Genomic DNA, 26355 nt, shown 5'->3' on the forward strand with positions numbered 1-26355 from the left:
GGTTTAGGACAGGTATGCTGCTGGTGTAGCCACAGTGTGCACGTCTGATGTTGCTCACAAATTTTTGCGTTTGCTCACACACATGAAAAATTAGAGGGAACATTTCTTGGCACACCTATCTTTGGGCAGTTTCACCCATTCATCTTTGCAGCACCTGCCAATCTTCATCAGATTGATGGAAAGCGTTGGTTTTTAATACATTTACAAAATTAAAAAACAATTTTAAATGGTAAATGGGTTATACTTGTATAGCGCTTTTCTACCTTCAAAGTACTCAAAGCGCTTTGACACTATTTCATCATTCACCCATTCACACACACATTCACACACTGATGGCGGGAGCTGTAATGCAAGGCCCTAACCGCGACCCATCAGGATGCAAGGGTGAAGTGTCTTGCTCAAGGACACAACGGACGTGACGGGGTTGGGGTTGGTAGAAGGTGGGGATTGAACCAGGAACCCTCAGGTTGCTGGCACGGCCACTCTCCCAACCCTCGCCACGTCGTCCCTAAAAACGTTAACTGTAACATAAAATGTGGAAAAAGTGAAGCGCTGTGAATACTTTCCCAATTCAAAGCATGGTCTGTTTTTTAGATATTCATCTAATGAGATGTTGGGAAGGAGAATAAATGTCTCAATGCAGAAAAAATTAGAACAATAAGTAAGAAATCCGAGATAGTAAATTCACAATTCAACCCTGCCATCTATTGGAGCAAGAGATATCGTTTTTTGGGGGGTTTTTTTTGCATGCTAGCTGTTAGCATGCTAATTATAAACATTATTAGCATTGGCATTTTTGGGGTTCCTTCTAAAATTAAAATAGGCGTAATTAACATGTGCACGCTCTACAATACCGTATTTTTCGGACTATAAGTCGCAGTTTTTTTTCATAGTTTGGCCGGGGGTGCGACTTATACTCAGGAGCGACTTATGTGTGGAAATTATTAACACATTACCGTAAAATATCAAATAATATTATTTCGCTCATTCACGTAAGAGATTAGACGTATAAGATTTCATGGGATTTAGCGATTAGGAGTGACAGATTGTTTGGTAAACGTATAGCATGTTCTACATCAGGGGTGCTCATTACGTCGATCGCGAGCTACCGGTCGATCGCGCAGGGTGTGTCAGTCGATCACCAGCCAGGCATTAAAAAAATAGTCCTAAAAATGAGCGATCATAAATCTTCACTATGACGTCACTTGATTGACATTCACGGCACCCGAGGATCTTCTGAGATGACGCTGGCTGCTGCCAGCTCATTAAAATTACCGACAGGAAGGCGAGAAACACTTTATTTCAACAGACTCTGGCGCCGTACCTGTCGTCAAAACTGCAAAGACCGACTGTACAGTTGCACAATAAAAGCTCTGCTTCATCCTGCCTGCGCTAACAAAATAAGAGTCTCAGAAAGCTGGCGTGCACAAGCTAGCAAGCTACGGAGTTTGCCGACAATGTATTTCTTGTAAAGTGTATACAAAGGAGTACGGAAGCTGGACAAATAAGATGCCAAAAACCAACCACTTTCATGTGGTATTGGACAGGAAGGACTTTTTTTCTCCTCCATTCGAAAATGCGGACGTTATCATCACCACTGTCTGATTTCAATCAATGCAAGTCATCAGAATCAGGTAATACACCAACTTATATTCTTGTCTTCATGAAAGAAAGGAATCTATATGTGTTAAACATGCTTGTATTATCTTTAAACACTTTTAACTTATTAACAATATTAACTATATGTGTTAAACATGCTTGTATTATCTTTAAACACCTTTAACTTATTAACAATATTAACTATATGTGTTAAACATGCTTGCATTATCATTAAACATCTTTAACTTGTTAACAATATTAACTATATGTGTTAAACATGCTTGTATTATCTTTAAACACCTTTAACTTGTTAACAATATTAACTATATGTGTTAAACATGCTTGTATTATCTTTAACCACCTTTAAGTTGTTAACAATATTAACTATATGTGTTAAACATGCTTGTATTATCTTTAACCACCTTTAAGTTGTTAACAATATTAACTACATGTGTTAAACATGCTTGTATTATCTTTAACCACCTTTAAGTTGTTAACAATATTAACTATATGTGTTAAACATGCTTGTATTATCTTTAAACACCTTTAACCAATTACCAATATTAACTATAAGTGTTAAACATGCTTGTATTATCTTTAAATACTTTTAACTTGTTAACAATATTAACTATATGTGTTAAACATTCTTGTATTATCATTAAACACCTTTAATTTATTAACAATATTAACTATATGTGTTAAACATGCTTGCATCATTAAACATCTTTAACTTGTTAACAATATTAACTATATGTGTTAAACATGCTTGCATTATCTTTAAACACCTTTAACTTATTAACAATATTAACTATATGTGTTAAACATGCTTGTATTATTATTAAACACCTTTAACTTGTTAACAATATTAACTATATGTATTAAACATTCTTGTATTTTCATTAAACACCTTTAATTTATTAACAATATTAACTATATGTGTTAAACATGCTTGTATTATCATTAAACACCTTTAACTTGTTAACAAAAACATATATTTCATAAATAAGGAAATATAAATTATATATATGAATGAGGTAGATCCCCACGACTTGATCAATTGAAAAGTAGCTCGCCTGCAGAAAAAGTGTGAGCACCCCTGTTCTATATGTTATAGTTATTTGAATGACTCTTACCATAATATGTTACGTTAACATACCAGGCACGTTCTCAGTTGGTTATTTATGCGTCGTATAATGTACACTTATTCAACCTGTTGTTCACTATTCTATATTTATTTTAAATTGCCTTTCAAATGTCTATTCTTGGTGTTGGGTTTTATCAAATAAATTTCCCCAAAAATGCGACTTAAACTCCAGTGCGACTTATATATGTTTTTTTCCTTCTTTATTATGCATTTTCGGCCGGTGCAACTTATACTCCGGAGCGACTTATAACCCGAAAAATACGGTACTTGAGTGTTGAATAAATTACCGTTACAAAAAACATTCCTTACAATTGGAAAAGTGATATTTTCACCCATGTCGAGATGTGATATAGTGTTGCACAAACAGAACAGTGATTTATATTCTGTACACGTAAAAAATAATAATCTTTAGTTTGCCGCCAGGCCACTTTGTTAACGAGGAGATGACAACATATGGCTCGGGCTACAGACGCCAATCAGTTGCTAAATGCTCGTTAGCATCACTGTAGCCCAGGATGTTTGTTTTCCCGAGAACGCGGTGATAAAAATCACCCCGGTCACGAAGGACGGCAGATGCTGTGAAGTTGCACTCGGAGGAAAATTGGCACTCGCGGCTCTTGACACAAGAGTCCAAACCAATTTACTCTTCTGCTGGTTTATTAACGAGACAAAGAAGTCGAGAAAGCGTTTAATCTGGCGTGCTCCTAATAACTGCTTACCTCCAGGGTTCCTCCGGATAATTAATTTGCGAACTTCGTCATAAACGAAGATGAGGAGACTGTACGGAAAGGCGCAGAACCACCAGGAGATCCTGAGGAGAGGTGGAGAACAAACGGGAAACGGTGAATAACCCCAAAAAAGACCGCTGACCTTTCAGCACCAGAATGATAACGGGTGGAGTCAGGAATGACGAGCTAATGGCCGCCTGTAGACCTGAAGAGGTTGTTTTTGTCACTTTACTGGTGATATTAACATGCAGGGCTTACCTGAGAGGGTACATGCGCAGAGCCACGTCCATTCCAGGACAGTAGGACAGGAAGGCAGCCAGGGCGGTCTCAATGAACAGGCCGAAGATCAGGATGTAGTTCCTGTTGATGGAAAAGCAACATAGTGAAAGCCCCCATCAGGAATAAGACAACTTTCATCTACAGTTAAAGGGGAACATTATCACAATTTCAGAAGGGTTAAAACCATTAAAAATCAGTTCCCAGAGGCTTATTTTATTTTTCGAAGTTTTTTAAAAAATTTTACCCATCACGCAATATCCCTAAAAAAAGCTTCAAAGTGCCTGATTTTAACCATCGTTATATACACCCGTCCATTTTCCTGTGACGTCACACAGTGATGCCAATACAAACAAACATGGCGGATAGAACAGCAAGGTATAGCGACATTAGCTCGGATTCAGACTCGGATTTCAGCGGCTTAAGCGATTCAACAGATTACGCATGTATTGAAACGGATGGTTGTAGTGTGGAGGCAGGTAGCGAAAACGAAATTGAAGAAGAAACTGAAGCTATTGAGCCATATCGGTTTGAACCGTATGCAAGCGAAACCGACGAAAACGACACGACAGCCAGCGACACGGGAGAAAGCGAGGACGAATTCGGCGATCGCCTTCTAACCAACGATTGGTATGTGTTTGTTTGGCATTAAAGGAAACTAACAACTATGAACTAGGTTTACAGCATATGAAATACATTTGGCAACAACATGCACTTTGAGAGTGCATACAGCCCAGTTTTCATCAATTAATATATTCTGTAGACATACCCTCATCCGCTCTCTTTTCCTGAAAGCTGATCTGTCCAGTCCAGTTGGAAATGCATCTGCTTTGAGTGTCGCAGGATGTCCACACATTCTTGCCATCTCTGTCGTAGCATAGCTTTCGTCGGTAAAGTGTGCGGAACAAACGTCCAATTTCTTGCCACTTTCGCATCTTTGGGCCACTGGTGCAACTTGAATCCGTCCCTGTTCGTGTTGTTACACCCTCCGACAACACACCGACGAGGCATGATGACTCTAAGGTACGGAAAACAGTCGAAAAAACGGAAAATAACAGAGCTGATTTGACTCGGTGTTTGTAATGTGTTTGAGAAAATGGCGGATTGCTTCCCGATGTGACGTCATCGCTCCGAGAGCGAATAATAGAAAGGCGTTTAATTCGCCAAAATTCACCCATTTAGAGTTCGGAAATCGGTTAAAAAAATATATGGTCTTTTTTCTGCAACATCAAGGTATATATTGACGCTTACATAGGTCTGGTGATAATGTTCCCCTTTAAGATTTTTCAAGAGACAAAAACGCAGTTAAAATGTTCATTGTCAAACTATTTTATGAAAATGTTACATTTTAATACCAGAAATGGGATGGCAAGGGATTTTTTTTTCAAGCCAAATCTGCCCAACAAACATTTGCAGTTTTGTTGTATGCTAAATCACTTGTTAAGGTTTTAGAATGGCCTTCCCAAAGTCCTGACTTAAACGTGTGGACAATGCTGAAGAAACAAGTCCATGTCAGAAAACCAACACATTTAGCTGAACTGCACCAATTTTGTCAAGAGGAGTGGTCAAAAATTCAACCAGAAGCTTGTGGATGGCTACCAAAAGCGCCTTATTGCAGTGAAACTTGCCAAGGGACATGTAACCAAATATTAACATTGCTGTATGTATACTTTTGACCCAGCACATTTGGTCACATTTTCAGTAGACCCATAATAAATTCATAAAAGAACCAAACTTCATGAATGTTTTTTGTGACCAACAAGTATGTGCTCCAATCACTCTATCACAAAAAAATAAAAGTTGTAGAAATGATTGGAAACTCAAGGCAGCCATGACATTATGTTCTTTACAAGTGTATGTCAACTTTTGACCACGACTGTAGCTCCAGAGACGCAAACAACAATCCTAAATGGGGTTTTCTATGATCACTTGACTTTGTCAGGAATTCTGAATGTGAGCGTGGTGTGAACAAAAGACTACGTGAGCACACGAATATAATCGAATTGATGCGTAAAATCAAGATAACTGACTTCATGCCCTGCTGGAAGAGAGAGTTCCTCCTGGTCTTGCAGATGATGAGGTCGGCCCACTGCACCACAACGATGCTGACGAAGAAGGACGTGTGACACGTGAACTCCACGATCTTCCTCTGCTCGTACGTCTGCAGGACAAAGACGATGAGTGGGAACGCAACCACTGTATGTGTGTGTGTGTGTGTGTGTGTGTGTATGTGTGTGTGTGTGTGTGTGTGTGTATGTGTGTTCTGGCAATGCTTACTTAATGGGGACACCCCTCTGTTTACACAGTCACCTTTAGGGGACCTCTGACTAGAGATGCCGATAAATGCTTTAAAATTTAATATCGGAAATTATCGGTATCGGTTTTTTATTATCGGTATAGTTTTTTTTATTTTTTTATTTTTTATTTTATTAAATCAACATAAAAAACACAAGATACACTTACAATTAGTGCACCAACCCAAAAAAACTTCCTCCCCCATTTACACTCATTCACACAAAAGGGTTGTTTCTTTCTGTTATTAATATTCTGGTTCCTACATTATATATCAATATATATCAATACAGTCTGCAAGAGATACAGTCCGTAAGCACACATGATTGTGTGTGCTGCTGGTCCACTAATAGTACTAACCTTTAACAGTTAATTTTACTCATTTTCATTAATTACTAGTTTCTATGTAACTTTTTATATTGTTTTACTTTCTTTTTTATACAAGAAAATGTTTTTAATTTATTTATCTTATTTTATTTTATTAATTTTTTTAAAAAGGACCTTATCTTCACCATACCTAGTTGTCCAAATTAGGCATAATAATGTGTTAATTCCACCACTGTATATAATTATATCGTATCGGTATCAGTAATTAAGAGTTGGACAATATCGGAATATCGGATATCGGCAAAAAGCCATTATCGGACATCCCTACCTCTGACGGTATGGGGACAAAAAAACAGGTCCCCTAAAGGGAAACCTTTTTAAATGATTGTCAGATCCATTCTGAAGATGCCTAAGTGATTTTTATGCTTTGGCCCATAAAACATGTTTACTGGTTAGTTTGAGTGTGAGATTTGCTTTAACATTTAAGTGGTGAAACTTCCTATAAGAGGACAGCTGTAGTGCTGTATTCTGAGGATCATGTCATATTTGATTTGAACTTTTTTTTTTTTTTTAAATGGTCCTCAGTAGTCACGTACAAATTTGTGTGAATTATGCAAAATTATTTAAATTTGGTCCCCATGAACCATATTACCGTATTTTTCAGACTATAAATCACAGTTTTTTTCATAGTTTGGACGGGTGTGCGACTTATACTCTGGAGCGACTTATCAGTGACGTGCGGTCACTGGAGGCAGGTGAGGCCCCGCCTCACCTGTCATCATGGAAAGAAAAAAAATGTAAAAAGAAAAAAAAATATTCAAATTGTTATATGTTTCCAGTGATTATACTATAAAGTAACTTCACCAGTTTTAGATTATTTTTATTCAAAATCGCTGAATTTTCACATTTGCCGTTCAAATACTGAGAAGAGACGGTGCGGTGATCAGCAGCTAGTTGAGGCACGTCACTCAGTTGTGCCTCAACATGGATTGCGGACTCGGCTAACAGCTGGTCTGCTGTGCAGTGAGACCGTATTGCTATATGAATTATATTATACATTTCCATAGTTTAGTTAGCTGAGGTATATAATGTACAGTGTATTTTGTCAACAACTGTATGTGTGTAACGTATTTCTTGTGCTGAGCAATCATAAAACTGCTGCGAAGACGCACTGTGTGAGGCTCGCAGTAATCCCGCCTCCTGGTGCCGGTTAATGCACCCCCGCGCAGAATGCACCCCCCGACGGGAGCGCCACACCAACCAAAGCCCACACCCAAACCCTCCACGTGCAAGACCGAATCCACCCAAAAAAAGTCACTTAACAAGAAGCCAAAAAGTGCAAAAACAACAATGCTCGCGCCGGAGGAGCCGTAAACGACTGCAGGGACACCACATTAGGTACACCAGCAGACTGCAGCACGGATTTCATATTTCATTCATTCACAACTCCTCCAACACGAACACCACTGTTCCCGCACTTATAAGTAAAGGTAAGACCATAATAACGTTTTTTTTTATTAAATGTGTTTTTTTCTGTGCTACAGTTTGTATGTGTAAAGTTAAAGTTAAGTTAAAATACCAATGATTGTCACACACACACACACTAGGTGTGGTGAAATTTGTTCTCTGCATTTGACCCATCCCCTTGTTCACCCCCTGGGAGGTGAGGGGAGCAGTGGGCAGCAGCGGCGCCGTGCCCGGGAATCATTTTTGGTGATTTAACCCCCAATTCCAACCCTTGATGCTGAGTGCTAAGCAGGGAAGAATGCTGGTATGAGCTTTTAAACATAACCCGTTAACTGCTGCCAATCAAATGGTGAATAAGATATTCTTTAGGGTTCATATGTTTGTAAATCTGACTGTGATGAAGTCAGTGCCTCACCAGTCATGAACCTCACCGCACGTCACTGCGACTTATGTGTGAAATTATTAACACATTACCGTAAAATATCAAATAATATTATATAGCTCATTCACGTAAGAGACTAGACGTATAAGATTTCATGGGATTTAGCGATTAGGAGTGACAGATTGTTTGGTAAACGTATAGCATGTTCTATATGTTATAGTTATTTGAATGACTCTTACCATAATATGTTACGTTAACATACCAGGCACGTTCTCAGTTGGTTATTTATGCCTCATATAACGTACACTTATTCAGCCTGTTGTTCACTATTCTTTATTTATTTTAAATTGCCTTTCAAATGTCTATTCTTGGTGTTGGCTTTTATCAAATAAATTTCCCCAAAAAATGTGACTTACTTGCGACTTATGTATGTTTTTTTCCTTCTTTTTTGTGCATTTTCGGCCGGTGCGACTTATACTCAGGAGCGACTTATACTCCGAAAAATACGGTAACTCTTTTTCCCCAGGGTCCCCAGTAAGAATGATCAGCACATTACTTCATCAATCCAGAGATTTAAAGATGTGTATGAGCTAACTGGGCAGTGGCCATTTTACCTAATTTTATTTATGCCTCCACAACCTGTAGAAAGGGTGGTCCCCACAAGTGATGATCAAAAACTTGGTCCCCATTCCAAATGATAACCAGTGTGTGTGTGTGTGTGTGTGTGTGTGTGTGTGTGTGTGTGTGTGTGTGTGTACACACTCCTTACCCACTGCTGCCCATAGTAGTCCTCCACGTCGTTCACCATCCGGTCGTCCCAGCTGACGCGGATCCCAATCAACGATCCTGGCAGGAAACCGTTCTCGGCCAGGATTACGAAGTAGGTGAAGAACCCGCCCAGAGCCTGGATCATACCTGGTTGTAAACACACACGCAGATATTCAGAAACATTATGATAATACTGTACTAATAACATGCCCCTAAAGCTGACCAACACGCCGGATTGTAGTCAGCTGGAGGCGTGTCTTAATGAAATTAAACAATGGATGTCCGCTAACTTTTTGCAACTCAACACTAAGAAGACGGAAATGCTGATTATCGGTCCTGCTAAACACCGACATTTATTTAATAATACCACCTTAACATTTGACAACCAAACAATTACACAAGGCGACTCGGTAAAGAATCTGGGTATTATCTTCGACCCAACTCTCTCGTTTGAGTCACACATTAAGAGTGTTACTAAAACGGCCTTCTTTCAGCCGAAGTAATTTGAGATGAAGAACGCTCCAGCTGGAGTGGGAGAGATAGATTAAACACTAAATAGAAACTTTGCTCTATAAAAAACCCCAAAAATGGTGGCGGATGAAGAGAAGAAACATCACCACTATGACAGCTGGGAATAATTGAAATGAACATAACGTAATCAACTGATTTGAGCTAAGCCATTTGGCATCTTCAGGAAGTTTGGGAAGTGTGCGCCCTTTAACCGACATTTTGTAAGAAGAAAGTAGCAAAAACTAAGAAACGCAGTCAGAAGTAAGAATGGAATTTCAGACTTTTCAGTGTTCATCACCGACTATTGTGATAAACAATCCAAGGTAACGATTTTCCTCTTTGGCTGCCATTAAAGTCAACCACTTAATGGCACGCACAATAATGACTTGTAATGGCAGGCAGGACCTGATCTAATGTTGTTGTTGTTTTTTTAATCAAAAATCAACATAAAAAACACAAGATACACTTACAATTAGTGCACCAACCCAAAAAAACTTACTAAAGTGCAATTTTGAATTTCGCGCGAAATATCCTGCTGAAAACGTCTCGGTATGATGATGTCAGCGCGTGATGTCACGGATTGTAGAGGACATTTTGGGACAGCATGGTGGCCAGCTATTAAGTCGTCTGTTTTCATCGCAAAATTCCACAGTATTCTGGACATCTGTGTTGGTGAATCTTTTGCAATTTGTTCAATGAACAATGGAGACAGCAAATAAGAAAGCTGTAGGTGGGAAGCGGTGTATTGCGGCCGACTTCAGCAACACAAACACAGCCGGTGTTTCATTGTTTACATTCGCGGAAGATGACAGTCAAGCTTTACCATTGGCCTGTGGAGAACTGGGACAACAGAGACTCTTACCAGGAGGACTTTGAGTTGGATGCGCAGATGCGGTACCGTGAGTACGCATGCAGCTGCGGCTTCAAAACATTTGATCGCTTGCCCGTACATGCATGCCGCTATGTGCATGTCACGTACGTAACTTTGGGGACTTTGGGGAAATATATGTGCTGTATGAACTTTGGGGAGGTGAACGGTACTTTGGGCTGTGGGATTGAGTGTGTTGTGCAGGTGTTTGAGTTGTATTGGCGGGTTATATGAACGGGAGGGGGGAGGTGTTTGTTATGCGGGATTCATTTGTGGCATATTAAATATAAGCCTGGTTGTGTTGTGGCTAATAGAGTATATATATGTCTTGTGTTTATTTACTGTTTTAGTCATTCCCAGCTGAATATCAGGTCCCACCCGCCTCTCACAGCATCTTCCTTATCTGAATCGCTCCCACTGCCCTCTAGTCCTTCACTCTCACTTTCCTCATCCACAAATCTTTCATCTTCGCTCAAATTAATGGGGGAATCGTCGCTTTCTCGGTCCGAATCGCTCTCGCTCCTGGTGGCCATGATTGTAAACAATGTGCAGATGTGAGGAGCTCCACAACCTGTGACGTCACGCTACTCGTCTGCTACTTCCGGTACAGGCAAGGCTTTTTTTATCAGCGACCAAAAGTTGCGAACTTTATCGTCAATGTTCTCTACTAAATCCTTTCAGCAAAAATATGGCAATATCGCGAGATGATCAAGTACGACACATAGAATGGACCTGCTATCTTCGTTTAAATAAGAAAATGGCATTTCAGTAGGCCTTTAAACATATGTTTCTTATTGCAGTTAAGTCCTTAAATAAAAGAGTGAACATACAGGACAACTTGTCTTTTATTAGTAAGTAAACAAACAAAGGCTCCTAATTTAGTCTGCTGACGTATGCAGTATCTTACTGTATCATTTATCAGTCTATTATTTTGTCAACATTATTAAGGACAAGTGGTAGAAAATGAATTATTAATCTACTTGTTCATTTATTGTTAATATCTGCTTACTTTCTCTTTTAACATGTTCTATCTACACTTCTGTTAAAATGTAATAATCACTTATTCTTCTCTTGTTTGGATGCTTTACATTAGTTTTGAATGATACCACATATTTAGGTATCGATCCGATACCAAGTAGTTACATGATCATACATTGGTCATATTTAAAGTCCTCATGTGTCCAGGGACATATTTCCAGAGTTTATAAACATAATATACATTTTTTTAAAACGAAAGAAGACGTTGTGATGTCAAAAAATATCGACGTAATCATAGTGGTATCGACTAGATACGTGCCTGTACCTGATATCATTACAGTGCATGCCGGTGAGCTACGGTGTGTAGTGAAGCATGTATTCCTCGTCCTGCAGGGATGATACTTGTAAGAAACTTACTTTATTTGTTGCCATGAAGGCGAGGATTAGTGATTTAGAAGTAGCTAAAACACTGCCGACGGCGGATGGATGTTAGCCGCTAGCTAGCTAGCTATGTCTAAAAGCACCTCTTATTGAGGTTGTTTCAGTGTTATAACTTCACCTTTATCGTTAGTTTTTAAGGCAAAATGCATCCGTTCTCCCTTTTCTGTCTACACACTGTGTCTGTTTGTAAGTACTCTGTGATTGTGCGCTGCCGAACATGCTCGTCTTCTCGTAAACCAGCAATGTCACGACGTGACAACAACGGGGGCGCGGTGGGGTGGCGGACCGGTACGTTTCAGAGGCGATGTAGTACCGAAAATAATTCATTAGTACCGCGGTACTATACTAATACCGGTATACCGTAAAACCCTATATTGTACCATATGTCCCGGCCAGAAATCCGCGTTCCAGGAACTCTGGCTTATTAGTGATTCCTAGAGGCCAAAAAAAGTCTGCGGGCTATAGAGCGTTTTCTATTCAGGTCCCAGTACTCTGGAATACCCTATCGGTAACAAAGATCCTACCTCAGTAGGAGCATTTAAGTCCCATCTTAAAACTCATTTGTATACTCTAGCCCAGTGGTTCTTAACCTGGGTTCGATCGAACCCTAGGAGTTCGGTGAGTCGCCCTCAGGCGTTTGGCGGAGCCTCCATCCCGTAGATCAAGACACACCTGACTCATCGTGTAAATAAAAACTTGTCCCTATCGGCGTATTATGGATACGGCAACAGCAGCAGTCACACTGATTTGCAGGTGTGTAATTTGTTGTGAGTTCATGCACTGTGTTGGTTTTGTTCTTTGAACAAGGTGATGTTCATGAACGTTAATGTTGTGCACAAGTAAAAAAAACATATAACTTTGTCTTAAATTTGAAAAAAAAATTTTTTATTTTTCACTAAAGAAGGGTTCGGTGAATGCGCATATGAAACTGTTGGGGTTCGGTACCTCCAACAAGGTTAAGAACCACTGCTCTAGCCTTTAAATAGACCCCTTTTAGACCAGTTGATATGTTCATGAACGTTAATGTTGTGCACAAGTAAAAAAAACATATAACTTTGTCTTAAATTTGAAAAAAAAATTTTTTATTTTTCACTAAAGAAGGGTTCGGTGAATGCGCATATGAAACTGTTGGGGTTTGGTACCTCCAACAAGGTTAAGAACCACTGCTCTAGCCTTTAAATAGACCCCTTTTAGACCAGTTGATCTGCCGTCTCTCTTTTCTGCTCTGTCCCCTACTCCTGCGTGGAGAGGTTATCAGGTGACCACAGATCAGTTTCCACAGAGGATGCGCTAGTTGTTCCAAGTTAGGACCTGGGATGGACCACATCTATGCATTAATTGGTGGCATGTCTGCCCTGCGATCGGTAGGTCTTGAGTTCAAACCCGGGCCGAGTCATACCCAAGACTAAAAATGGGACCCATTGCCTCCCTGCTTGGCACTCAGCATCAAGGGTTGGAATTGGGGGTTAAATCCCCAAAATGATTCCTGAGCGCGGCTACCGCTGCTGCTCACTGCTCCCTCACCTCCCAGGGGGTGGAACAAGGAGATGGGTCAAATGCAGAGGGTAATTTCACCACACCTAGTGTGTGTGTGACTATCAGTGGTACTTTAACTTAACGCTGCACTGCTGACGTGTCTACATACAAGAGGATTCACTGCTGGCCCCACTATGGACTGGACTCTCACATTATTAACCGTGTCCACTCGGCATCCATCGCACCGGTCAACCAAGGTAGGGCCCCAACATTTGCAGCTCCTACCATGGTTTCCCGTTGTTCCCATTGGGTTGAGTTTTTTCTTGCCCTGATGTGGGATCAGAGCTGAGGATATTGTTGTGGTTTGTGCAGCCCTTTGAGGAATATGTGATTAAGGGCTATATTGTTACGTCCGGGTCGCATTTTACTGCGTGGATTGTTCTCCCAAAATGCAGACTGTAAACTCCGGAGGCAAGGTGCAGGTGAGACAATGATTTATTGCCATAAATCATACAGGATACAAAACAAACAAAACAAGCGTGCCTATAGCACGGGAAGCTAACAAGAAAAGCTTAGCTCACGAATCAAGAAGTAACCCGCGTAACTTATGCATAGAGCATATAAGACAGCCACACTGAGTGTGGCGAAAAGCAGGAATAAGTAGCTCTCTGATAGTGCCCAGGAGCCGGTGAGCATCTCGAACACTAATCCGAGGGAGGTGAAACTAATCAGCACCCATGGCAACCAAAACACACAAACCCAGTGGTGCTGAAACAGAACTAAGGTAGTCAAAAACTAAACAAAACATGATCCGGGCAACGGATCATAACATATATAAGTAAACTTTGATTGATGATTGATTGATTATAAGGTGATGTAACTCACACTGTCCAAACCAAAACAGTTTACTTTAAGCACATGTTTTCACACCAAGTTTCTATGCATCCATGTTCTGGTTTACTAGATCTGGTTTGCGGGGGCAGCAGTCTCAGTAGCAAAGTCCAAACTTCTCAGTCTCTAACTACCTCTTCCTTGGGGCTTCCTTCCAGTTTGGCATGCCTGGAACACCTCACTAGGGAGGCGTCCATGAGGCATCAGGACTAGACACTTGAGCCACCTTAAAGTACTCCTTTCGGTATGAAGCTTCTCCTAGAACACCGAGCTCCTCGCTCTGTCCCTTAGGGGGAGTCCAGCCATCCTACAAAGGAAACTTGATCGGAACACTTGTATTCACGACCTTGATCTTTCGGTCACTACCCAAACTTGTTGCCACAGGTCAGGGTCGGAACGTAAGTCAGACTGTTAATCAACGGGGTCTTTTGGATTTTTTTTGCTACATTTAATCACTTCCTTGTGGTCTACAGAACATGCATGGTGGTTCATGATTATGCATAGATTATGTTTTACAGCCCACCAGACCAGTCATTTTCTGACTGGACTAGTATCCCGCATTAAGAAGTGTGAACGCAGCTTTCACGCAGAGTCCAGCTCTGTCCCTTAGGGGGAGTCCAGCCATCCTACGAAGGAAACTCGATCGGAACGCTTGTATTCACAACCTTGATCTTTCGGTCACTACCCAAACCTCTTGACCACAGAAGAAGGTCGGAACGTAAATCAGACTGTTAATCAACGGGGTCATTTGGATTTTTTTTGCTACATTTAATCACTTCCTTGTGGTCTACAGAACATGCATGGTGGTTCATGATTATGCATGGATTATGTTTTACAGCCTACCAGACCAGCCGTTTTCTGACTGGACTAGTATCCCGCATTAAGAAGTGTGAACGCAGCTTTCAGGCGGAGTCCAGCTCTGTCCCTTAGGGGGAGTCCAGCCATCCTACGAAGGAAACTCGATCGGAACGCTTGTATTCACAACCTTGATCTTTCGGTCACTACCCAAACCTCTTGACCACAGGTCAGGGTCGGAAAGTAAATCAGACTGTTAATCAACGGGGTCATTTGGATTTTTTTTGCTACATTTAATCACTTCCTTGTGGTCTACAGATCATGCATGGTGGTTTATGAATATGCATTAGATTACGTTTTACAGCCTACCAGACCAGCCGTTTTCTGACTGGACTAATATCCCGCATTAAGAAGTGTGAATGCAGCTTTCAGGCGGAGTCCAGCTCTGTCCCTTAGGGGGAGTCCAGCCGTCCTACAAAGGAAACTCGATCGGAACACTTGTCTTCACGACCTTGATCTTTCGGTCACTACCCAAAGCTCTTGACCACAGGTCAGGTCGGAACGTAAATCAGACTGTTAATCAACGGGGTCATTTGGATTTTTTTTACTACATTTAATCACTTCCTTGTGGTCCACAGAACATGCATGGTGGTTCATTATTATGCATATATTATGTTTTACAGCCCACCAGATCAGTCATTTTCTGACTGGACTAGTATCCCACATGAAGAAGTGTGAACGTAGCTTTCACGCGGAGTCCAGCTCTGTCCTTTAGGGGGAGTCCAGCCATCCTACGAAGGACACTCGATCGGAACGCTTGTATTCACAACCTTGATCTTTCGGTCACTACCCAAACCTCTTGACCACAGAAGAAGGTCGGAACGTAAATCAAACTGTTAATCAACGGGGTAATTTGGATTTTTTTTGCTACATTTAATCACTTCCTTGTGGTCTACAGAACATGCATGGTGGTTCATGAATTTGCATTAGATTACGTTTTACAGCCTACCAGACCAGCCGTTTTCTGACTGGAATAGTATCCCGCATTAAGAAGTGTGAACGCAGCTTTCAGGCGGAGTCCAGCTCTGTCCCTTAGGGGGAGTCCAGCCGTCCTACGAAGGAAACTCGATCGGAACACTTGTATTCACGACCTTGATCTTTCGGTCACTACCCAAACCTCTTGACCACAGGTCAGGGTCGGAACGTAAATCAGACTGTTAATCAACGGGGTCATTTGGATTTTTTTTTGCTACATTAATTCACTTCCTTGTAGTCTACAGAACATGCATGGTGGTTCATTATTATGCATGGATTATGTCTTACAGCCTACCAGACCAGCCGTTTTCTGACTGGACTAGTATCCCGCATTAAGAAGTGTGAACACAGCTTTCAGGCGGAGTCCAGGTCTGTCCCTTAGGGGGAGTCCAGCCATCCTACGAAGGAAACTCGATCGGAATGCTTGTATTCACGACTTTGATCTTTCGGCCACTACCCAAACCTCTTGACCACAGAAGAAGGTCGGAACGTAAATCAAACTGTTAATCAACGGGGTCATTTGGATTTTTTTTGCTTCATTTAATCGCTTCCTTGTGGTCTACAGAACATACATGGCGGTTCATGATTATGCATAGATTATGTTTCACAGCCCACCAGACCAGTCATTTTCTGACTGGACTAGTATCCCACATTAAGAAGTGTGAACGCAGCTTTCAGGCAGAGTCCAGCTCTGGACGTTTACCTATGCAAATTACGGAATTAAGGGCGTTTACATATGCATATTGGAGAAATATGGGCGTGTTTATATGCAAATTATGATAGACACGCACGCGCTAACCATTTGGCATTCAGCAACTTAAGAAAAGCAGGTGGGAACAATTTGGGCGTTTAAGAACACGTCATGAATTTGAATGGACTCCTCTTAGGAAATCACTTAGGAAGAAAGATAAGAGGAAAAGTTAGGAACTTATTGCTGAGTGGGGCCTAATGAGAAGAGAGCTGTGTGGAAATTGACAGGAATGGGCATGAAAAAGCCATCATACCCCTTTCTGATTGGTAAGAAATTTTAAATGATGTGACATTAAATAGATGTATTGATAATGTTGTTTGGTCTCAAAGTAAAGGGCGGATAATCAGGGTTTTTTTTACTTGTCATAGTACTTATGAGTAGTCAGTGTGCAGCAGTATAGATTTAATAGCCACGGGAAATGAGTTAACACACAAACATTATTGTCGAAATACCTGGCAACACAAGCGAGTTGGTGTCGTGCACTGGAGACGGGATTTATGGCTCTTTAAAGGGAGCCTGATCTCGAGGAGCCGTTCCTTTAAAAGAGCCGTTCAAAGCACTGGCCTGTTCCTATATTTATTTATTTTTTAAGTAACTTGTTTTCATTAAGGAAACAATCAAATGTGGCAGTAAATAAGATAAAAATGGTTAATAAAAGAAAATGTAAACATTACACCAATATAAACACATAGGACTGGGGTGTCAAAGTCAAGGCCCGCGGGATATTTATCTATGGCCCCCGGGATGATATTTGATTAGTATTAGAACCGGCCCGCAGGCATGGATTATGTCTTACAGCCTACCAGACCAGCCGTTTTCTGACTGGACTAGTATCCCGCATTAAGAAGTGTGAACACAGCTTTCAGGCGGAGTCCAGGTCTGTCCCTTAGGGGGAGTCCAGCCATCCTACGAAGGAAACTCGATCGGAATGCTTGTATTCACGACTTTGATCTTTCGGCCACTACCCAAACCTCTTGACCACAGAAGAAGGTCGGAACGTAAATCAAACTGTTAATCAACGGGGTCATTTGGATTTTTTTTGCTTCATTTAATCGCTTCCTTGTGGTCTACAGAACATACATGGCGGTTCATGATTATGCATAGATTATGTTTCACAGCCCACCAGACCAGTCATTTTCTGACTGGACTAGTATCCCACATTAAGAAGTGTGAACGCAGCTTTCAGGCAGAGTCCAGCTCTGTCCCTTAGGGGGACTCCAGCCATCCTACGAAGGAAACTCGATCGGAACACTTGTATTTACGACCTTGATCTTTCGGTCACTACCCAAACCTCTTGACCACAGGTGAGGGTAGGAATGTAAATCAGTCTGTTAATAAATTTGGATTTTTTTTGCTACATTTAATCACTTCCTTGTGGTCTACAGAACATGCATGGTGGTTCATGATTATGCATGGATTATGTTTTACAGCCTACCAGACCAGTCATTTTCTGACTGGACTAGTATCCCACATGAAGAAGTGTGAACGTAGCTTTCACGCAGAGTCCAGCTCTGTCCCTTAGGGGGAGTCCAGCCATCCTACGAAGGAAACTCGATCGGAACGCTTGTATTCACAACCTTGATCTTTCGGTCACTACCCAAACCTCTTGACCACAGAAGAAGGTCGGAACGTAAATCAAACTGTTAATCAACGGGGTAATTTGGATTTTCTTTGCTACATTTAATCACTTCCTTGTGGTCTACAGAACATGCAAGGTGGTTCATGAATTTGCATTAGATTACGTTTTACAGCCTACCAGACCAACCGTTTTCTGACTGGACTAGTATCCCGCATTAAGAAGTGTGAACGCAGCTTTCAGGCGGAGTCCAGCTCTGTCCCTTAGGGGGAGTCCAGCCGTCCTACGAAGGAAACTCGATCGGAACACTTGTATTCACGACCTTGATCTTTCGGTCACTACCCAAACTTCTTGACCACAGGTCAGGGTCGGAACGTAAATCAGACTGTTAATCAACGGGGTCATTTGGATTTTTTTTGCTACATTTATTCACTTCCTTGTAGTCTACAGAACATGCATGGTGGTTCATTATTATGCATGGATTATGTCTTACAGCCTACCAGACCAGCCGTTTTCTGACTGGACTAGTATCCCGCATTAAGAAGTGTGAACGCAGCTTTCAGGCGGAGTCCAGCTCTGTCCCTTAGGGGGAGTCCAGCCATCCTACGAAGGAAACTCGATCGGAACGCTTGTATTCACGACCTTGATCTTTCGGCCACTACCCAAACCTCTTGACCACAGAAGAAGGTCGGAACGTAAATCAAACTGTTAATCAACGGGGTCATTTGGATTTTTTTTGCTACATTTAATCACTTCCTTGTGGTCTACAGAACATGCATGGTGGTTCATGATCATGCACAGATTTTGTTTTACAGCCCACCAGACCAGCCGTTTTCTGACTGGACTAGTATCCCACATTAAGAAGTGTGAACGCAGCTTTCAGGCAGAGTCCAGCTCTGTCCCTTAGGGGGAGTCCAGCCGTCCTACGAAGGAAACTCGATCGGAACACTTGTATTCACGACCTTGATCTTTCGGTCACTACCCAAACCTCTTGACCACAGGTCAGGGTCGGAACGTAAATCAGACTGTTAATCAACGGGGTCATTTGGATTTTTTTTTGCTACATTTATTCACTTCCTTGTAGTCTACAGAACATGCATGGTGGTTCATTATTATGCATGGATTATGTCTTACAGCCTACCAGACCAGCCGTTTTCTGACTGGACTAGTATCCCGCATTAAGAAGTGTGAACGCAGCTTTCAGGCGGAGTCCAGCTCTGTCCCTTAGGGGGAGTCCAGCCGTCCTACGAAGGAAACTCGATCGGAACACTTGTATTCACGACCTTGATCTTTCGGTCACTACCCAAACTTCTTGACCACAGGTCAGGGTCGGAACGTAAATCAGACTGTTAATCAACGGGGTCATTTGGATTTTTTTTGCTACATTTATTCACTTCCTTGTAGTCTACAGAACATGCATGGTGGTTCATTATTATGCATGGATTATGTCTTACAGCCTACCAGACCAGCCGTTTTCTGACTGGACTAGTATCCCGCATTAAGAAGTGTGAACGCAGCTTTCAGGCGGAGTCCAGCTCTGTCCCTTAGGGGGAGTCCAGCCATCCTACGAAGGAAACTCGATCAGAACGCTTGTATTCACGACCGTGATCTTTCGGCCACTACCCAAACCTCTTGACCACAGAAGAAGGTCGGAACGTAAATCAGACTGTTAATCAACGGGGTCATTTGGATTTTTTTTGCTACATTTAATCACTTCCTTGTGGTCTACAGAACATGCATGGTGGTTCATGATCATGCACAGATTTTGTTTTACAGCCCACCAGACCAGCCGTTTTCTGACTGGACTAGTATCCCACATTAAGAAGTGTGAACGCAGCTTTCAGGCAGAGTCCAGCTCTGTCCCTTAGGGGGAGTCCAGCCGTCCTACGAAGGAAACTCGATCGGAACACTTGTATTCACGACCTTGATCTTTCGGTCACTACCCAAACCTCTTGACCACAGGTCAGGGTCGGAACGTAAATCAGACTGTTAATCAACGGGGTCATTTGGATTTTTTTTTGCTACATTTATTCACTTCCTTGTAGTCTACAGAACATGCATGGTGGTTCATTATTATGCATGGATTATGTCTTACAGCCTACCAGACCAGCCGTTTTCTGACTGGACTAGTATCCCGCATTAAGAAGTGTGAACGCAGCTTTCAGGCGGAGTCCAGCTCTGTCCCTTAGGGGGAGTCCAGCCGTCCTACGAAGGAAACTCGATCGGAACACTTGTATTCACGACCTTGATCTTTCGGTCACTACCCAAACCTCTTGACCACAGGTCAGGGTCGGAACGTAAATCAGACTGTTAATCAACGGGGTCATTTGGATTTTTTTTGCTACATTTAATCACTTCCTTGTGGTCTACAGAACATGCATGGTGGTTCATGATCATGCACAGATTTTGTTTTACAGCCCACCAGACCAGCCGTTTTCTGACTGGACTAGTATCCCACATTAAGAAGTGTGAACGCAGCTTTCAGGCAGAGTCCAGCTCTGTCCCTTAGGGGGAGTCCAGCCATCCTACGAAGGAAACTCGATCGGAACACTTGTATTTACGACCTTGATCTTTCGGTCACTACCCAAACCTCTTGACCACAGGTGTGGGTAGGAATGTAAATCAGTCTGTTAATAAATTTGGATTTTTTTTGCTACATTTAATAATTTCCTTGTGGTCTACAGAACAGGCATGGTGGTTCATGATTATGCATAGATTATGTTTTACAGCCCACCAGACCAGCCGTTTTCTGACTGGACTAGTATCCCACATTAAAAAGTGTGAACGCAGCTTTCAGGCGGAGTCCAGTTCAAGCACCCATGATTAATCTTTTCATTTAGACGTTGTAAAAAGCGGGTCAGTGTTTTATGTTGACACATTTTAACACCGCTCCGAGAGGGCAGAATATTGTTTGTCTCTCTTTTTTATGGAGGCTGACGCCGGTGCCGAGCTGAATTTAAGACCTCCTCTATCGCCGCGTGTCACTCTGCATCACATCATCTGCAAACGCTTCAACTCCTTCTGGTTTTGGAGACACGAGGAGCTCCTGCCGTGCGCCTCCTCTTGAAATAAGACGTGCGTTCATCTTTAAACCCGAGTGCTGCCATTTTTTGACCTATTTAAAAGCCTATGAAATGTTGCCATCCTTTTATTTTTTATCATTTTTGAACTATTCCCACACCATATAAAGCTGAGTAGATAAAAGACATCGACTGAAGCTGCAAGCAGGGAAAGAAGAGCGCGATTGAGAGAAATATGGTCGCCGTAAATATCAGGACATTGGGCCCCATTCAGAAACCGTTCTTAAGAACTAATGTTGTTCTTCGGCCCACTGATGAAGTTTTTAAGGGATTTTTGCTGGGATTTGTTCGTAGGTAAGAACAAAATTCACGCACGCACACACACACACTTTTGCTGCTACTGCAAGATGCCGCAGATCGTGCCCTGGGGAGGGAGCGCATATTTCACGACCATGTAAACCTATTTGCCCGAAGTGACGAATATTTATTTGAACGCTTTGGGCTACCTCAGCAGTCCCCACTTTCTTAAACTTACATTTGACATTACGTATTTCCCCAGCGGGATAATACAAATTTCTCTTCTGTAATCTGTTTGTGTTTTCTCCGTGTGTCTGATGTTCGGCTTTTCTGCCGGAATTGTGCCCTTATATGGGGAATTAAGAGCGTTTACCTATGCAAATTACGGAATTAAGGGCGTTTACATATGCATATTGGAGAAATATGGGCGTGTTTATATGCAAATTATGATAGACACGCACGCGCTAACCATTTGGCATTCAGCAACTTAAGAAAAGCAGGTGGGAACAATTTGGGCGTTTAAGAACACGTCATGAATTTGAATGGACTCCTCTTAGGAAATCACTTAGGAAGAAAGATAAGAGGAAAAGTTAGGAACTTATTGCTGAGTGGGGCCTAATGAGAAGAGAGCTGTGTGGAAATTGACAGGAATGGGCATGAAAAAGCCATCATACCCCTTTCTGATTGGTAAGAAATTTTAAATGATGTGACATTAAATAGATGTATTGATAATGTTGTTTGGTCTCAAAGCAAAGGGCGGATAATCAGGGTTTTTTTACTTGTCATAGTACTTATGAGTAGTCAGTGTGCAGCTTGTACAGCAGTATAGATTTAATAGCCACGGGAAATGAGTTAACACACAAACATTATTGTCGAAATACCTGGCAACACAAGCGAGTTGGTGTCGTGCACTGGAGACGGGATTTATGGCTCTTTAAAGGGAGCCTGATCTCGAGGAGCCGTTCCTTTAAAAGAGCCGTTCAAAGCACTGGCCTGTTCCTATATTTATTTATTTTTTAAGTAACTTGTTTTCATTAAGGAAACAATCAAATGTGGCAGTAAATAAGATAAAAATGGTTAATAAAAGAAAATGTAAACATTACACCAATATAAACACATAGGACTGGGGTGTCAAAGTCAAGGCCCGCGGGATATTTATCTATGGCCCCCGGGATGATATTTGATTAGTATTAGAACCGGCCCGCAGGCCACAGCCGCCTGCTGCTGTTTTGCACGCACCAATACTCCGTCAGTGTTGCCGTTAGGAATTTTCAGAATGGGGTCCCATCAATTCATAAAAATGGGGTCCCACAGTACATTTTTGGGGTCCCACTTTTTTGTAACCGTTTTGAAAACAAATGATAAATGTATGCATTATCCTGTTATATCTCACATTCTATATTGTGTTTTGGAAAAAGGTTGTCATAAACGTTTCTTAATTCATTAAGAAAATAATACAAAAGAGAACACATTTTTATGCATATGTAAATGTATTCAGTTATAAACATTCACTCATAGTAGTATCGACTACATACGTGCCTGTACTTGATATCATTACAGTGGATGTTAGGTGTAGATCCACCAATGGCGTTTGTTTACATTTTGATGCCGGTCGACGGTGTGTAGTGAAGCATGTTTAGCTATTCCTCGTCCTGCAGGGATGATACTTGTAAGAAACGTACTTTATTTGTCGCCATGGAGACCGGGATTAGTGATTTAGAAGTAGCCAAAACACTTAGCCGCTAGCTAGCTAGCCATGTCTTAAAGCACCTCTTCCTGAGGGCGTTTCAGTGTTATAACTTCACCTTTATCGTTAGTTTTTAAGCCAAAATGCGTCCGTTCTCCCTTTTCTGTCTACACACTGTGTCTGCTTGTAAGTACTCTGTGATTGTGAGCTGCCGAACATGCTCGTAAAACCAGCAATGACACGGCGTGACTTCGACACGGGCGCTGGGGGGTGCGGGACCGGTACGTTTCAGAGACGGTATGGTACCGAATATGATTCATTAGTATCGCGGTACTATACTAATACCGGTATACCGTACAACCCTAGTGTACAGTAAGGCCCACAGGTCGTCAGCCTTTTAGGTTTTCAAGTCCCATTTTTAGGGTGATTTGTGCCAATTTTTAATGTAATCTTCAAACCCAGGACATGTTTATGTTGTCTGTAGAGTGTGTCTTGGGGCCACAAATGCCCCCCAGGCCATACTTTTGACACCCCTGTTACAAACCCCGTTTCCATATGAGTTGGGAAATTGTGTTAGATGTAAATATAAACGGAATACAATGATTTGCAAATCATTTTCAACCCATATTCAGTTGAATATGCTACAAAGACAACATATTTGAAGTTCAAACTGATAAACTTTTTTTTTTTTTTGCAAAAAAATCATTAACTTTAGAATTTGATGCCAGCAACACGTGACAAAGAAGTTGGGAAAGGTGGCAATAAATACTGATAAAGTTGAGGAATGCTCATCAAACACTTATTTGAAACATCCCACAGGTGAACAGGAAAATTGGGAACAGGTGTGTGCCATGATTGGGTATAAAAGTAGATTCCATGAAATGCTCAGTCATTCACAAACAAGGATGGGTCGAGAGTCACCACTTTGTCAACAAATGCATGAGCAAATTGTTGAACAGTTTAAGAAAAACCTTTCTCAACCAGCTACTGCAAGGAATTTAGGGATTTCACCATCTACGGTCCGTAATATCATCAAAGGGTTCAGAGAATCTGGAGAAATCACTGCACGTAAGCAGCTAAGCCCGTGACCTTCGATCTCTCAGGCTGTACTGCATCAACAAGCGACATCAGTGTGTAAAGGATATCACCAAATAGGTTCAGGAACACTTCAGAAACCCACTGTCAGTAACTACAGTTGGTCGCTACATCTGTAAGTGCAAGTTAAAACTCTCCTATGCAAGGCGAAAACCGTTTATCAACAACACCCAGAAACGCCGTCGGCTTCGCTGGGCCTGAGCTCATCCAAGATGGACTGATACAAAGTGGAAAAGTGTTCTGTGGTCTGACGAGTCCACATTTCAAATTGTTTTTGGAAACTGTGGACGTCGTGTCCTCCGGACCAAAGAGGAAAAGAACCATCCGGATTGTTATAGGCGCAATGTTGAAAAGCCAGCATCTGTGATGTTATGGGGGTGTATTAGTGCCCAAGACATGGGTAACTTACACATCTGTGAAGGCGCCATTAATGCTGAAAGGTACATACAGGTTTTGGAGCAACATATGTTGACATCCAAGCAACGTTACCATGGACGCCCCTGCTTATTTAAGCAAGACAATGCCAAGCCACGTGTTACATCAACGTGGCTTCATAGTAAAAGAGTGCGGGTACTAGACTGGCCTGCCTGTAGTCCAGACCTATCTCCCATTGAAAATGTGTGGCGCATTATGAAGCCTAAAATACCACAACGGAGACCCCACGGACTGTTGAACAACTTAAGCTGTACATCAAGCAAGAATGGGAAAGAATTCCACCTGAGAAGCTTAAAAAATGTGTCTCCTCAGTTCCCAAACGTTTACTGAGTGTTATTAAAAGGAAAGGCCATGTAACACAGTGGTGAACATGCCCTTTCCCAACTACTTTGGCAAGTGTTGTAGCCATGAAATTCTAAGTTAATTATTATTTGCAAAAAAAAAAAAAAGTTTATGAGTTTGAACATCAAATATATTGTCTATGTAGTGCATTCAACTGAATATGGGTTGCAAATGATTTGCAAATTCCGTTTATATTTACATCTAACACAATTTCCCAACTCATATGGAAACGGGGTTTGTACATGGTATAATAGCATCACACTGTTTAAAAGACAAACCTATCTGTCCGTAGGCCATGCTGATGAGTCGTTCATTGACCAGCTTGTCTGTTTGAGGGTTCCTGGGTTGTCGCTTCATGATGTCGCTCTCCGCCGTCTCATAGGCCAGCGAGATAGCAGGAACCTGGAAGAAGGAGGGTGAGAAAGATAAAGCATCTCGTACAGTGCCATGAGAATTATTTGGCATCGGTACAAAAGCCGAGCAGACAAAAGGCAGAGGGGGACGCCATTGTAATCATTTGTCACCTTAACATTGTGGAAGGAGGGCGGGCTGGGGGCCATGATGAAAATAAGGAGCCGAAGCAACAACAGACGAGAGACTGATGGCGGTTTTTAATTCACTCGTAAAACAGAAGGGCAAGAAAGGTCCGTGTAATAAAGACTTGATATTGGCTGATTTCAGCGAGAAGGCAGGCTCGGCAATATGTGGGACTCAGAGCAGGAAATCTCTGCGACTTAAGGTGGATTTAAGGTGGACTCATTCACTGCGGTCGACAAATCCAAGCTGACGTGACGCTGGTACTCTGCTGCCCTCAAACCAGCCTAGTGAAAACATACTGCTTTTTTAAAAACATCTTGGTGCACACTTGTGTTTTCACAAGCGTGCCGGACTGCTTAAACAAGCATCAGCCGCACCTTCCACAACATACATTATACTTTATTGATGGGTACATCATAAATACTAATGAATGACTTATATAGTGGCACCTCGGTTTTCATCAGAAATTAGTTCCAAATGGCCCCCGAAAAAATAATTGGACAAAAAAAACTAAGCACATTTTTCCCAAAAAATTATGTTCCGTATTTTTCGGACTATAAGTCGCTCCGGAGTATAAATTGCACCGGCCGAAAATGCATAACAAAGAAGGAAAAAAAACAGTGAAGTGCGGTCACTGG

The 26355-nt window shown here is 41.7% G+C and overlaps 1 protein-coding gene across 2 annotated transcripts in view; it reads right to left on the bottom strand.

Moving 5' to 3' along the window:
- atp1a2a (ATPase Na+/K+ transporting subunit alpha 2a) overlaps positions 1-26355 on the bottom strand; it is a 158889-nt gene that overhangs the window by 4599 nt on the left and 127935 nt on the right. For both annotated transcript variants that reach the window (XM_061979017.1, XM_061979018.2), the window contains 5 exons: positions 25459-25582; positions 8985-9130; positions 5778-5908; positions 3730-3831; positions 3463-3554 (listed from right to left, as the gene is read on the bottom strand). In XM_061979017.1, coding sequence (XP_061835001.1) covers positions 3463-3554; positions 3730-3831; positions 5778-5908; positions 8985-9130; positions 25459-25582 — 595 coding nt within the window. The remainder of the gene's footprint in view (positions 1-3462; positions 3555-3729; positions 3832-5777; positions 5909-8984; positions 9131-25458; positions 25583-26355) is intronic.

The sequence above is a fragment of the Nerophis lumbriciformis genome, linkage group LG19 (genome assembly GCF_033978685.3).
Source record: "Nerophis lumbriciformis linkage group LG19, RoL_Nlum_v2.1, whole genome shotgun sequence".
NCBI lineage: Eukaryota > Metazoa > Chordata > Actinopteri > Syngnathiformes > Syngnathidae > Nerophis > Nerophis lumbriciformis.